At 39.7% G+C, this 14,137-nt stretch overlaps 1 protein-coding gene across 4 annotated transcripts in view; it reads left to right on the forward strand.

Annotated features, from left to right (window-relative positions):
- Positions 1 to 14,137, forward strand: part of ABCG2 (ATP binding cassette subfamily G member 2 (JR blood group)) — a 136,106-nt gene that overhangs the window by 69,448 nt on the left and 52,521 nt on the right. For 3 of the 4 annotated variants that reach the window (XM_075201921.1, XM_075201912.1, XM_075201928.1), the window contains exon 2: positions 10,712 to 10,823. In XM_075201921.1, the coding sequence (XP_075058022.1) occupies positions 10,773 to 10,823 (51 nt within the window). In that variant the 5' untranslated portion in view covers positions 10,712 to 10,772. Of the gene's footprint in view, positions 1 to 5,478; positions 5,499 to 10,711; positions 10,824 to 14,137 lie in introns of those variants that run through there. The other variant, XM_075201937.1, reaches the window with a different exon arrangement.

The following is a 14,137-nucleotide window of genomic DNA, read 5'->3' on the forward strand; positions in this document are numbered from 1 at the left end:
ATAATACGCTAAAATAATACATTTAATCAAATAAAGAGACAACTATCTGTAATAACATCAGCATGCTTTTTAAACAAGTGTTACAAACTATAACAAAACAGAGTAATGTTCGCACTAGGGAGGAAGCCTACCTCCATAATATATCAAATGATAATTATATGGTATCACGAGTAGGGAGGGGTGCACCAACAACTCAAGTAATGAGTCCAAAAAAGGGAGGGGAGCAGAGAAAGTTGTAGCTCAAAGAGCAAGGGCACTCTGGTTTCCAAAATTTAAATAGTCAGTATATCATATGTAACAGGGCAAATGCCTTTATTATAACACATGTAAATACTTAGCGAAATATAGAGATAAAAACACATAGAAGGATAGAAAAATAGATTTAAAATAAGTTAACCCTTCAGTAACCACCGCTGGATAGGTTAGTAGTACATCAAGATGTGGTGGGTAATGGGCAAAAATAGAGCTTATGAACTGTAGCCTAGATTATAAATAAGCTATATGATCATAAAGTGAGATATATATATTATTCTCCAATTTGGTATACATATGGAGATGCTCTAAATCGGTGCAGATTAATAGTGAGCACCTGTCCTAGCGTCCCTGATAATGGTCTGGTATAGATTCGCAAGCTGAAAGGAGAATAATATGAGAGATTTAGACGTGATAATCTCTCAATCCTTTATCAAGACTGCATGGAGCTCTGCTGCACAGTATACAATGTGGCGATAGACTAATGTCTCAACAGGTTAATATTCATGTTGTGTCATAGAGATCTAAGGAGTAACAGTAGCAGTTCGATTGTTCACCTAATATGTGCTGTCTGTGCGCTACTGCGAATAGACTCATACAGGATTTATGCGTAACACACTATAGAATAATCATATATAACAGCCTTTCAGGAGTATTGTGCTCTGCATAAGAATCTTATTTAAATGTATCGGATCTCAGAGCGCACACTCAGTGGGTTGTAATATACCCCCTGCTAGTAAGATGTGCTGGGTTCGTATGCATGAGATCTCTCTTCATTATTACTTAACATGAATGAGTTAAAACCTGTATTAGAGATATAGATACAGCGTTGCTATCATGAGAACCGTTCTCTGAGATCATTAGTCTATCGCCACATTGTATACTGTGCAGCAGAGCTCCATGCAGTCTTGATAAATAATTGAGAGATTATCACATGTCTAAATCTCTCATATTATTCTCCTTTCAGCTTGCGAATCTATACCAGACCATTATCAGGGACGCTAGGACAGGTGCTCACTATTAATCTGCACCGATTTAGAGCATCTCCATATGTATACCAAATTGGAGAATAATATATATATCTCACTTTATGATCATATAGCTTATTTATAATCTAGGCTACAGTTCATAAGCTCTATTTTTGCCCATTACCCACCACATCTTGATGTACTACTAACCTATCCAGCGGTGGTTACTGAAGGGTTAACTTATTTTAAATCTATTTTTCTATCCTTCTATGTGTTTTTATCTCTATATTTCGCCAAGTATTTACATGTGTTATAATAAAGGCATTTGCCCTGTTACATATGATATACTGACTATTTAAATTTTGGAAACCAGAGTGCCCTTGCTCTTTGAGCTACAACTTTCTCTGCTCCCCTCCATTTTTTGGACAAACTATAACAAACAGGAAGGAGCTTGGGGTCGCAAGCGATGACTCTGAGAGCCACATTTTGCCCTATGGCCACCTGTTGTCCAACACTACTTTAATCTGTAAGATTAGCTGGTACTGCCCTCACACATCTTGTTTCAATGTTTGTTCTGGTATTCAGACAGCACTAGTATCCATATAAACTGGTAGTTACTATTAGATACAGTTTATACTGAATTTAATAGTGCTGACAAAAGGGGAGACTCAATTATAGTCCACTGTGACTTTGTGGTTAAAAAGAAATGTAAAAAGTGAAAAATAACAAACAAAAGGATAAAAATTAATAGAAATTAAACAAGGGAAGAGGGGAGGAGGTGAGGAGTTTTGTGTGGCCTGCTGATGATGTTGGCAGGGTCTAAGCCCAAAATGTTTACTTTGTTTATCCACTGTAAATGATCATAATATTAAAGGGGTAAGGATACTGTCTTACTATTAAAGGATCAACACATGCCAGTGTAGGTCATCAGCCAACCTGATTTACCGTCCTGCTGAATCATACGTGCACAAATCTATTTCAATCACATTTTGATTGCTTAGGATGAAAAGTAACATGGTATGTGGGTGAATTTGTCACCGATTCAATCATATTGCAATAATCAAACACAATTGTATTACAGTGATGATTGGATGGCAGCAGATTCTCATTTTACAGTCTAAATCTGCTCTCTAATTTATTCCTCTCACAGAAGGTGCATGTTCACAGTGGAAACTCAATGTAAACAATAGACAGAAATATAGATTGGTGTGCTGAGATGAGCTGCTTTCTTTGTTATGCATTTTGGTGGCATTTAGCAATCCTTGAAATAAAAGAGTAGAGGTTGGCAGTAGGTGTTCTGTAACCTGCATTCCTGTACATAATGCAACAATCAAGATATTTACCAATGAAAACAAATAAAAAGGCGCATAATAAAACAAAATATACACTTGTAATTCATAACCAGAAAATTGTGAAACGGGCTTTATTCTACAGTGTATAGACTTGTGTTGTGTTGTTTTGGATGATTTATATAATCCATTGTGTTTTGCATTTAATTCTGAAGTGGTGTAACACTGGTGTAATGTAGCCTGTGTAACATGATTGTTATAGTAACACAACAGGGCACAAGAGTTTACAAAAAGTTCGAAGCTTGCAGTGTGTAGCCTTAGTCTCACATGAATTATGGTTCGTTCAAAAATTGTTGCTTGCTTTAGAACAGTGATAGGCAACCTGATACACTTCATTGGCAGCATGGGTGACCCTTCCTCTAACCTTCAAAAGGACTGCACATTACCCTTAATCTAAGATGTGTTATCCATATGTTAAATGTATTCTTTTAATTTGTTTCTATCTTTAATAACCATATCAGCAGGCACATTAAGTAAGTGTGTTAGAAGCTGTAACAAACAAATCTGACAATGAAGCAGTAAGGAGCTGGGGGCCACATGTGAAGGCTAAGAATTTACTATTATTATTAGGATAATAATAGTAATAATTATTAGGATATTGTATATACAGGGTGATTCAAAAGTCGCAGTACACCCTTTTATTTCAAAAACTCTACAGGAATTGGGCCGATTGGCCGATTTCAAGATGGCGCCCATGTTTGGTACATACAGTAAAAGATAGACCACGTCCCCCATACCTTACTGGAGTATTTAGGTTTCCCAATTTCCTGTCGAGTTTTTGAAATAAAATGGTGTACTGCGACTTTTGAATCACCCCGTACTTCTAAACCTATGATGTTACTCATGGCACTTTATTTATATTAATCTTCTCTGTAGGATTTTTATTTTTGTTTCACCTTATTTGTACTAAAAAAAAATTTGGGGGGTAAAAGGGGAGTAAGGGTGAGGTGAGGACTTGGATGTGTGCATGGAGATTATGTTGGTGGGGTCCAGGACCAAAATGTTCACTACGTTAATCCACTCTCACTCCAGTACATGTTTATAATATGTGTGATCAGATTATGGGCAGCACTGTGGCCTAGTGGTTAGCACTTCTGCCTCACAGCACTGGGGTCATGAGTTCAATTCCCGACCATGGCCTTATCTGTGTGGAGTTTGCATGTTCTCCCAGTGTTTGTGTGGGTTTCCTCCGGGTGCTCCGGTTTCCTCCCATACTCCAAAAACATACTGGTAGGTTAATTGGCTGCTATCAAATTGACCCTAATCTGTCTGTCTGTCTGTCTGTGTGTGTGTTAGGGAATTTAGACTGTAAGCCCCAATGGGGCAGGGACTGATGTGAGTGAGTTCTCTGTACAGCGCTGCGGAATAAGTGGTGCTATATAAATAAAGGGTGATGTTGATGATCACATTAGACACATACATTCTCTTTGAAATCATGCCAATTGACTAGATCTCTATTAATGTAGCCATCCTGAAATGACTCTAACTCTATTTTTTCCTTAATCTGTAGTGTAAATGTTAAAGGATACATGTATAATATATTATTATTGTTTACAGGACTTCACCTACTTTAGTTAAGTTTGAGCTTCCTACATTTAATTTATCTTCTCAATAATTATTTGATCTCATTTCAAATCTATCCTGTCAATTTTATTTAGTTGTGATAAGTAATCTATAATGCCAAAGTCATCAGCTGACTTGATGTCCATCCTTCTGGGTCAAATCGGAACAGATTCATTTCAATCACATTTTAATTACTTAGGACAAGACTATTGTATAGAAAAAACACTAAAGCTTGTAGCGCTGCAAGCTTTAGTGTTTTCTCTATGCGAATTGAATGGAGGAGGGTTACAACCTCCTCTTTGCAGCAGCTTAACCAAGTCTCTATATGAATATATTGTTTATAATAATATTTGTTGATTGACTGGTTGTGCACCGTTATCAAAGGTTCTCTTTTCCTTTTTGGTAAGCACATTGTATGTTGCCAAATTGATCACATATTCAATCAGGTTGCAATAATATAATACAGTTTAATTGCAGCAGGTGTGGCCAGTATTAAATAATAGTGTAGAGCACGCAGCCAATTTCCATTTACTGCAGTCCGACCAGATGGGTAATGGCTAAAATACTGAAAACTCAATTGTAATGCAGTGATAGTTGGTGGCAGCATATTTTGACTGTACTGCGGGCTATCCCTCTCACAAAGGTTTTATTCTGCATGGTATGGATCTGTGTCACTTGTTTGAATACTCCATTGTGGATTGCTTTGAAATCTAAACTCTGGTGTAATTTAACTTGTGTAACATTATGCTCCATATCTTAGTAATACGCCTACAATACAAGACTGCTACAAACTACTATTTTTATATACACATATTGCGTGTTATGTAAGAGGAACTTTTGCAGAATGCATGCAACTTGTTACATAGCAATCTCATCACTTGTCTTTGTTCCTCTGCACGCAACAGTAGTTTAACTTGTTTAAAGGAAATCCTCTGCTGTTACAGGCTACCTACATTTCAGTAACATTGCACATTCTTGGCTATTAATAAAATGACTCAGATAGTTCATGCCTGAAATTTTTTCATGAATGAAGTCTTCCTACTTAATGGTTACTAAATATTACTTTCCAACGTTAACTACAGTGTACTTAATAATTGAATTATTCTACACAAAAACTAAAAATTTAACTTTTTGTTTTATTGTTATTGTATTATTGTTGTTATTATTATTATTATTATTATTATTATTATTACTTATTTATAGGGTGCCACATAAATCTTCAACATTGTACATTGGGTGAAGAGCATAATTAACAAAGATTACATAAGACAAAACGGGTACAACAAAATGGCCATAGAGGAGACATAAAAGCCTAAGACAGTTGCGTCAGATGTAACAAAAAGTGACATAAGATAACCTGCAGAAGGTGAGAGACAGGAGCACATGTGTATTACTGAGGTTTCTAGGCCCCCCCCCTCCTAAACCTATTCTTATCTATGTCAGCTTGACCTCAAGGCATTGGGTGCATATCTTGTTAGAACTGCATTTCAGCTGCATTGGCTGAACGTGAACCATGTTAGGACAAGCAAAAACTTATAATTAACAATGAACAGGTGAGTGTTTAAGGAGTATTTGATTTAATTTGTGTGTCATCATCATAGAGGTGGTACTGGAGGCCTGAAGGAACTAATAAGTTCACCAACAGAGGAGTTGTACAATAACAAGAGTAGAGGGCTGAGGCCACACCATTTTTGGATCCCAATGGGAAGAGGGGGAGGAGAAGCCAGAGGTAGAAGCAGAGCTGTTGGAAAGGTAGGTGAACCAAGAGAGAACAAACAGCGTCATGAAGTGTAGTTTGTGCAGGAGGATAGGGTGGTCCACAGTGTTAGCAGCCGCAGAGGTCTAGAAGGGTGCGCAAGCAGAAGTGACCCTTGGACTTGGCAAAGGGGAGATCATTTATATCTTTAGTAAGGGCAGTCTGTGTGTAGTGGAGTGGATGGAAGCCAGATTGGAGAGGGCCAAGGAGCCAGTGAACTGCCAGTGGAGCTGGACAAGATAAAGAGGAAAGCAAGGTGGAGGTAGGCGATGGGAGAGGGGTGGCAGAGATGAGAGGGGATACATTCAAGGAGGCAGGTAGAGGGGGGCAGAAGAAGAGAGAAGGGTGAGCTTGTGTACAGTTATGGGTGGTAAGAGAGCACATGGTGGGTTGGCAAGAGGGTGAGGGTAAGGCTGGTTGTGGAGAGGGTATATCTCTTCCTGACAGGAGTAGATTTATTGGTGGATGTTGTTGATTTTGGAGTTGAAATGTCAGGCAAAGTCATTAGGGGAGAGGGGGAAGGAGAGAGTAGATGGGGGAGGGCAGATGAGTAAGTTGAAGGTGGCAAAGAGGCGATAGGGGTTGTAAGACTTGAAAGAACTAGAGACTTAAAGTAGGATTATTTAAAGAGTGAGCGGGCAGAGTTGTAGGATGAGAGGATGTATTTAAAGTGTGAGCGCAAGATTTTCTTCAGCCTGCTTGGCAGTGTGAGAGTAGTGGTGGCCAGGGTAGCAGACTCAAGGACAGATGTGAGAGTGCAGTTGTAAAGGGAGACAGCATGATCAGGGAAAGCCAGGGCAAGTATTGGAGAGAGCAGTGTTGCCAGTGAGGAAAAAAAGATGGCAGGGACGAGGGCATCATGGTTACACTTTGTAAGCATTGATTTAGGAGATAGTGTGAGAAAATGAGGTCAAGAGTGTGACCATTACAGTAGAAGGGAGAGGAAATTCATTATTAGAAGCCAAGTGGCTAAGTGGTTAGCACTTCTGCCTCACAGCTCTGAGGTCATGAGTTCAATTCCCAACCATGGCCTTATCTGTGTGGAGTTTGTATGTTCTCCCCGTGTTTGCGTGGGTTTCCTACGGGTGCTCCGGTTTCCTCCCACATTCCAAAAACATACTTGTAGGTTAATTGGCTACTATCAAAATTGACCCTTGTCTCTCTCTCTCTCTCTCTCTCTCTCTCTCTCTCTCTCTCTCTCTCTCTCTCTCTCTGTGTATGTTATCTCATGTAGCACACAGATATCAACTTTAAATTTCAGTGTACAAATAAGCTATCAAGTATTTGTGTGCTACATGAAAAAACAGTCAGTATTTAACTTATGTGCAAAACAGAATGCTAATTTGCACCCCTTGCATTGTAACATGGTTTTGTCCAGGAGACTGAAATAAGAAGTTTCTCAAGTTAAGATCCTTAATGAATCAGGCCCCTGGAGTTCACCAGAGGTAGAGGTTTGGTTAACCCCCAATTAAATAAAATTGAGGCCATTCAAAACTGTCTCTGTCCTATGAATAGATCACAGGGTATTTTCGTCGATTCATTCCTAATTTTGCCACCACACCTGTTCCATTATCAGACGTTACCACAGGAATACAGTCTAATATGTTGAAGTGGAACCCTGAGGTAGAAAATTGTTTTCTGGCATTAAATATGGCATTATATATGCAGTCTGGTGTTAATCTGGTGTTAATAAGGCCAGATTTTTCTGATTTTTCAAATCTGGTGTTAATAACACCCGATTTTCGAAAAATAATTTGTCATACAGAAGGGTGCCTCAGATGTAGGGGTAGGCAGGGCCGCCGAGAGGGGGGTGGGGCGGGTACATTTTACCCGGGCCCGGCCATGCCAGGGGGCCCGTGCCGGGCCCTCACTGTTAATTTTAAAAAAAAATGCTCCCCAAACTCAGCCCCATATTCAATAGCCCCCAAACCACCCCATCTTAAATTAATAGTCCCCACTATTAAATTGCCTCACCATCACCCTACAAACAAAATAGCATCCATTAATTAGCCGCCACCTACCTCACACACACTACATTGCAACAAGCCCCCTGTGCCATTACACACACAATACTGTGCCCCTTCATCACAACTACACTGTGTCCCCTTATGCTCACACTGCGCCCTCCATGCTGCTTTTCCCCCTTTTTTACTTTGTGCCGCTCTCCCCATTTTCTTTCCTCTGTGCCTCCTCCATTTTCTTTCCTCTGTGCCTCCTCCATTTTCTTTCCTCTGTGCCTCCTCCATTTTCTTTCCTCTGTGCCTCTCCCCCCAATTATCTTTCCTCTGTGCCCCTCTCCCCCATTATCTTTCCTCTGTGCCTCTTTGCCTCTCTCTCCCATTTTCTTTCCTCTGTGCCTCTCTCCTCCATTTTCTTTCCTCTGTGCCTCTCTCCCCCAATATCTTTCCTCTGTGCCTCTCTCCTCCATTTTCTTTCCTCTGTGCCTCTCTCCCCCATTATCTTTCCTCTGTGCCTCTCTCCCCCATTATCTTTCCTCTGTGCCCCTCTCCCCCATTATCTTTCCTCTGTGCCTCTCTCCCCCATTATCTTTCCTCTGTGCCTCTCTCCCCCATTATCTTTCCTCTGTGCCTCTCTCCCCCATTATCTTTCCTCTGTGCCTCTCTCTCCCCCTCGCGGAAGGAAAAAAAAAACCCAAAAAAATGCAGGGAATAAAAAAAAAAATATATATTATTTTTAAATTAACAGTGAGGGCTCGGCCCGGGCCGCCTGGCATGGCCAGGCCCGGGTAAAATGTACCCGCCCCACCCCCCTCTCAGCGGCCCTGCCCATATGCTCCTGGACCCCCACATAAATTGCCAGTTCACCCTATACTTCTCGGCATCTGGTTATTAAGATAAAAGGGACGCCCTAGTCAGAAATATAATGGTGAAAGTAATTTTCGTTGTGTTTTTCCAGGCCTCTCTACCTGGAACAAATCCCACTTCAGTGTGGATCAAGTCCAGGATAATATCTTTAGGGTGGTTTGCTATCAGTTTGGCTAAAAGTTTTATTTTAACGTTCAGCAATGATATTGAGCGGTAGCTAGAGCACTGTGAGGGGTCTTTTCATTTTACATTAATTTAAAGTTACATTGAAAGACAGTTTCTTATCTCCAAATAGTCGCAAAGTATCACAGGAGATCCATTACTAGGGCCTGATTCATTAAGGATTCATTAAGGATCTTAAATGAAGAGGATTCTTATTTCAGTCTCCTGGACAAAACCAGAGACTGAAATAAGAATCCTCTTCATTTAAGATCCTTAATGAATCAGGCCCCTAGTATCTAAAATCCTTGTAAACAAAGTTTATTTTCTCATATGAGTGGTGTGTTATGCAGAGGTGCACTTAAGTACTTATATGAAAGTGCCAAAGTATCCATGCACTAAAACTGTAACTTCCTCAGGTACCATTAAGGACCATAGGTGTTTGCCTAGAGCTCTAATGGTTAGGGGGCACCTAAACACTGAATGACATAATATCACTTATCCAGGGTTTTAGTCCCCCCATGATACCCACACAAATGTCCACACAGAATGACAGCCACTGAAATGAAGGCGAAGCAGCCGGCAGCTCATTATACGTGAAGCTGTTGGCTGCTGCTCAATGTCTGTGTTATGTTGGGAGTGTGTAATGTCACAGCCAAGCGCCACACTCCCAGTCTGAGGAACAGAGGATTCCGCCTCTACCTCCCATCTGCTAAAGTAAGGCGCAGCTGGGGTGGGGGCACAATGCCCAAGCAAAGATGTTATTGTTGTTATTTAAGCTCCCGATTCTGCTCTCTTCTGGGCTGGGCAGCTATTAGCACTGTCTGATTGGAGCACTGAAACACCGCTATCTGCAAATGCTGATGTCCACTCTGAGGGAAAGCTGTCAGTGGTAACTATTAAATGGAGGAACAAACAGAACAATTAAGTGCAGTAGTAGGTATATTTGGAACCAGATATGGTTCTGCACATTAGTTTTGGCATGAGATATGGCTCTGCACAATAGTCTTTAAACCAGATAAGACTTTGTACATTAGCCTGGCACAAGATCTGACTTTGCATATTAATCTTGGTATCACATATGTCTATGCATACACCTTGAAGAGATAAACAATAATATTAGTTGCCATAAGTTTGCCTGTCAACTACACATCACGCCCACTTTTTGTTTTACCTCTGTTAAATGAACAAGTACTTTTTGGTATTTAATGTGAAAGGCTCTAAACCATTAGGCATGCCCACAAACCATTAGGCACCACCACTGCATTAAAACAACTGTAGCAATGATCCTCCACATTCTCTGCACTAACACTACTTTAAAACAACTACTGCCTGTACGTTGTGTACATGCATCGTTTTGATAGATGAAGCGCTCTGAAAGGCCACATATGAGACTAGGACACAGCTTTTCCGTTAGCTGCACCGGGAGACTACAGGAACTTCAGAATGCCATGCTTTCTTGGTTGGAAAAGGGAAGCAATCCAAAAAGAATAGATGATACCAGCTGAACGTTATTATGTTGACAACATCTAATTTACAATTGTGGAATTAAAATTGTAATGTTTTATTGCACAGTGCAGCTTTTTTCTTAATGCACAATTCTTTCTGTTATTGCATTAATAATTTGGTCTGTTATTACATGAAATAAAATGTACCACTTGTGCAGAGTGAATTTAATATGAAAACTTCCAGCATTATCTACTAATAAGATTGTAAATAGAATATATATCCTTTCATTTGACTATTGTTTCTTAATAATGATATTTTGGACAATGTAGTAATGTTAATATTTGTATTCTTTCTGTGTTTTGGTAAAAATGTTTTGAATTGTCTCTCTAGTTACACTAAGAAGAACCAGCCAAGTATATTACAAAGGGAGGAAGGATACAGTTTCTGAAACATGTTTGACCCAGATGTAAAGTACGAACCATGCAGTACCACAGACACAATAGTAAGTGTATCCTAATCATCTCTATTACACACTCTATCTATCTATCTATCTATCTATCTATCTATCTACCTATCTATCTATCTATCTATTTATCGTAGATGTAGATCAAATGTGGCAATTTCACCCTTAATACCATATTGCCCCACAATTACCATGCAACCACTGAAACACGCGATGGCTGGGAACAATCTCACCCATTCCTGGCTGAAGATGCAGTTTGCCAGTAACCTTGATGGTTATTATGTGTGTCATTGGCCAGCCTTAGTAACAGAGCCACATTGTCAGGAGATTAATATCCGCATTGTAACACTGGAAAAGAGAGCAGGTTTTTAACTATTTTAAATCATAACAAACTGTCTCAGTGGTGCCCATGGTATGTACCCCAGTGTTGGGGTACGTCGGGTCATGGGGAGGCACCAGCTAAGCCTGTGGTGTAAATATTTGAGTTCTGAATAATTCTCAGTTCTAAATGATCATTGGAGTGTTGTGCAGTAATGTTATTGCACAATATGCCAGATTTAAACATCTTTCAAAAATAGCTTAACAGTCGCAAAAAGAAGGTAAAATCAAGCAGTTCTGAGTCTGCATTGGGGTCAGTGGGGTCTCCAGAGACCCTGGATCATTGTGCTGTTGTCACCGATACTAACCCATTACTGCTCAACTTAGTTGATCTAATGTATTTGGTATTAACTAACATAATATCTAATCTCCAGGTACAGAAACTTTTAGGAAATAATTATAAAAGAATATTTGACTTTTGTATTATACAACATTTTTTGTGGTTTTAAAGAGAAAGGACCTCATTTACTCAATGCACAGTGCAAAAAAAAAACATTATTGTGCACTGGTCTGTCAGATGGTCCATTCTGTGCACATTAAAGAGCTGTACCCACTCTCAGTCTTCAGGAGACACCTATGCAAACTAGAAGTCTACCTAAGTGAACAAAAAGTAAGGGAAATCTGAGAATATGCACTGTGCAAATTTAAACCACTTTAGAACCACCCTTCATTAAATACAACATTTATATTTTTCTTTTAAAATGCAACTCTGAGCCTGAGTCAGTAAGGAGAGCAACACAAAAAAGCAGTAACTTTGCACCTCGGCAAAACCTTGGTTTATTGAAGGAGGAGGTAAATTTAAATTATCAGGACAAATTTATATTTGAGTTAGGGCATATCCTAGATCAACTTTAAATGTCTGTAAATATACAGCAATCGTATATTTGCGTGATATATGAAAAAGCAGCCAGTATTTTCCTTATGTGGAAAATAATAAACTTATTTGCACCACTTGTATTGTAACATGGTTTGCCCAGGATCAAATTTACTCCTGTTTTTTGCTTTGCTCTTCTTAATGACTCAGGCCTTCTGTCTCTATTATTACCCTCTTCAAACACTGCAGACCAGTGACTGATATCCTGATATTCATCATAAGAAAAATGTGGGCTTTCCCATGTGCTTAATCATGAATAGTAATGGAACCACACTCGGTATTAAGTTCCCGATGGAGGGTGAAAGTCTTCTTGTCAACCTGGGAATTGTAGTTCCAGTCAAGATATTGGCTGCCCCATTGCAGGCAGATGGGCACAGAAAGACTTCTCTTCCAAGCAGGATGCCACAGGACAGCCTTGTGGATACATTGATTTAACTTACCCTGCAAGGGTGTACTTTTTCTATAAAATACCCTGGTCCTGATCAGCTTTTGTGGTTGGGTTCGTGTGTGACCCCAAAATAATACACTTTCTAACTTACCCTCTTTTAGTTTTAGTTACCCAACTGCAGACTTCTTAGGCCAGGGGGTTATTTATCAAACTCCGATTTTGTCAATTTGACGATCCTCTACGATTTTGCCAGTCAGTTTTAAAACTACCGGTTTTGCCTTTGATTGAATTGCCGTTTTTAAATATGAGTGCTAACATGACTGAGAATCTGCAATTTGACAGAATCGTAGTTTGAGGAATTTGGCCATTCTGCCTTCTCCTAATGAGCTCCCCATTTCTGGAACAATCTAACCGAGTCACTTAAAACTACCACTTTTCAAAGACCTTTTAAAAATGTCTGTCACTCTTTCACGTATGAAGAACATACTTGAAAACAATAGGTGACTCTCAATGTATTTCTTCCAGGTAAATAAATATTCTAGCATTTCCTTTTTCCTATGCAACCTATTTAATTTTCCAAATGTTAAATCAACTGAGCATATACTTGTGTCATGCGTTGATCATCATATCTATGTTATCTGTCAAGGGGAGATTGATGGATTCTCGTACAAGCACATGCCAATTGAATAACTTGCTTCTGGAGGATGTTCTTATAGACCTTTGTATCGCTCAAGAAATTAAAAATCAAAGCTAGAATTTATTTCATGGCTGTTGGACTCTTTCTTAATTCTCAGTAGCACCTGCTAAGGTTGAAGACTGCTCCGTTTCTTTTTTGCTTTAGTTATCAAATCATTGGCAGCTTATATGCATCTTGTGACATTACAGGGATTCAAGCAGGAAGGAAAAAAATGTTGACCACTCCACAGTATTTGTGGACAGAATGCTAGTAACCCTGACAAACCCCTTAATCTCACTCCCTAATCTATATGAACTTTTGGATAGATTTGATCACTTGTTGTAATTTGGAATTAACACGCACAAACCAGAGGCTTTAAATATTAATCTGTCCTGGGATTTGTAATATCATTGAAATCTAATTTCACTTTCAAGTGACAGACAGATGCATCAGAATACTAGAGATTAAATTTGACAAATAATTGGGGTGACCTATGTAAATATAAAATATACTCCTCTATTCCACAACCTATATACAGACTTAGAATGCAGGAATAAGTATTGTATTTCATGTTTGTGCATATTTCCTAGATTGACTTATGTTTTATGAACCCTTCTCATTCCAATTCCACACTTTAAATCACAGACCTGACGGCATCAAATACCCAGGGCTGTCAAGAGGAATGTCGGGCCCCATTGCAGCAACCCCATGGGGCCACCTATAAGTGATTATCAAGTAAACCCCTGCAGTGGCGCGCCATCAAAGGAGCTTTGGCCATACCATTGGGGGCGTGTCTAGCAGGTGAATAGCACGAGGCCACCCTCCTACAGAAAAATGCATTACTCACACATGCCCCCTCTGCCCAGCAGCATTGCACACACATGTCCCCTCTTCCCAGCACTTTGTCACACATACCCCCTCTGTGCCCAGCACCTTTAGTCACACATGCCCCCTCTGTTCTCATTTTCTTTAGTCATCCATGCCCCTTCTGTGCCCAGCACCTTTAGTCACATATGCCCCTTCTGTGCCCAGCACCT

The sequence above is a fragment of the Mixophyes fleayi genome, chromosome 1 (genome assembly GCF_038048845.1).
Source record: "Mixophyes fleayi isolate aMixFle1 chromosome 1, aMixFle1.hap1, whole genome shotgun sequence".
NCBI classification, from domain to species: Eukaryota; Metazoa; Chordata; class Amphibia; order Anura; family Limnodynastidae; genus Mixophyes; species Mixophyes fleayi.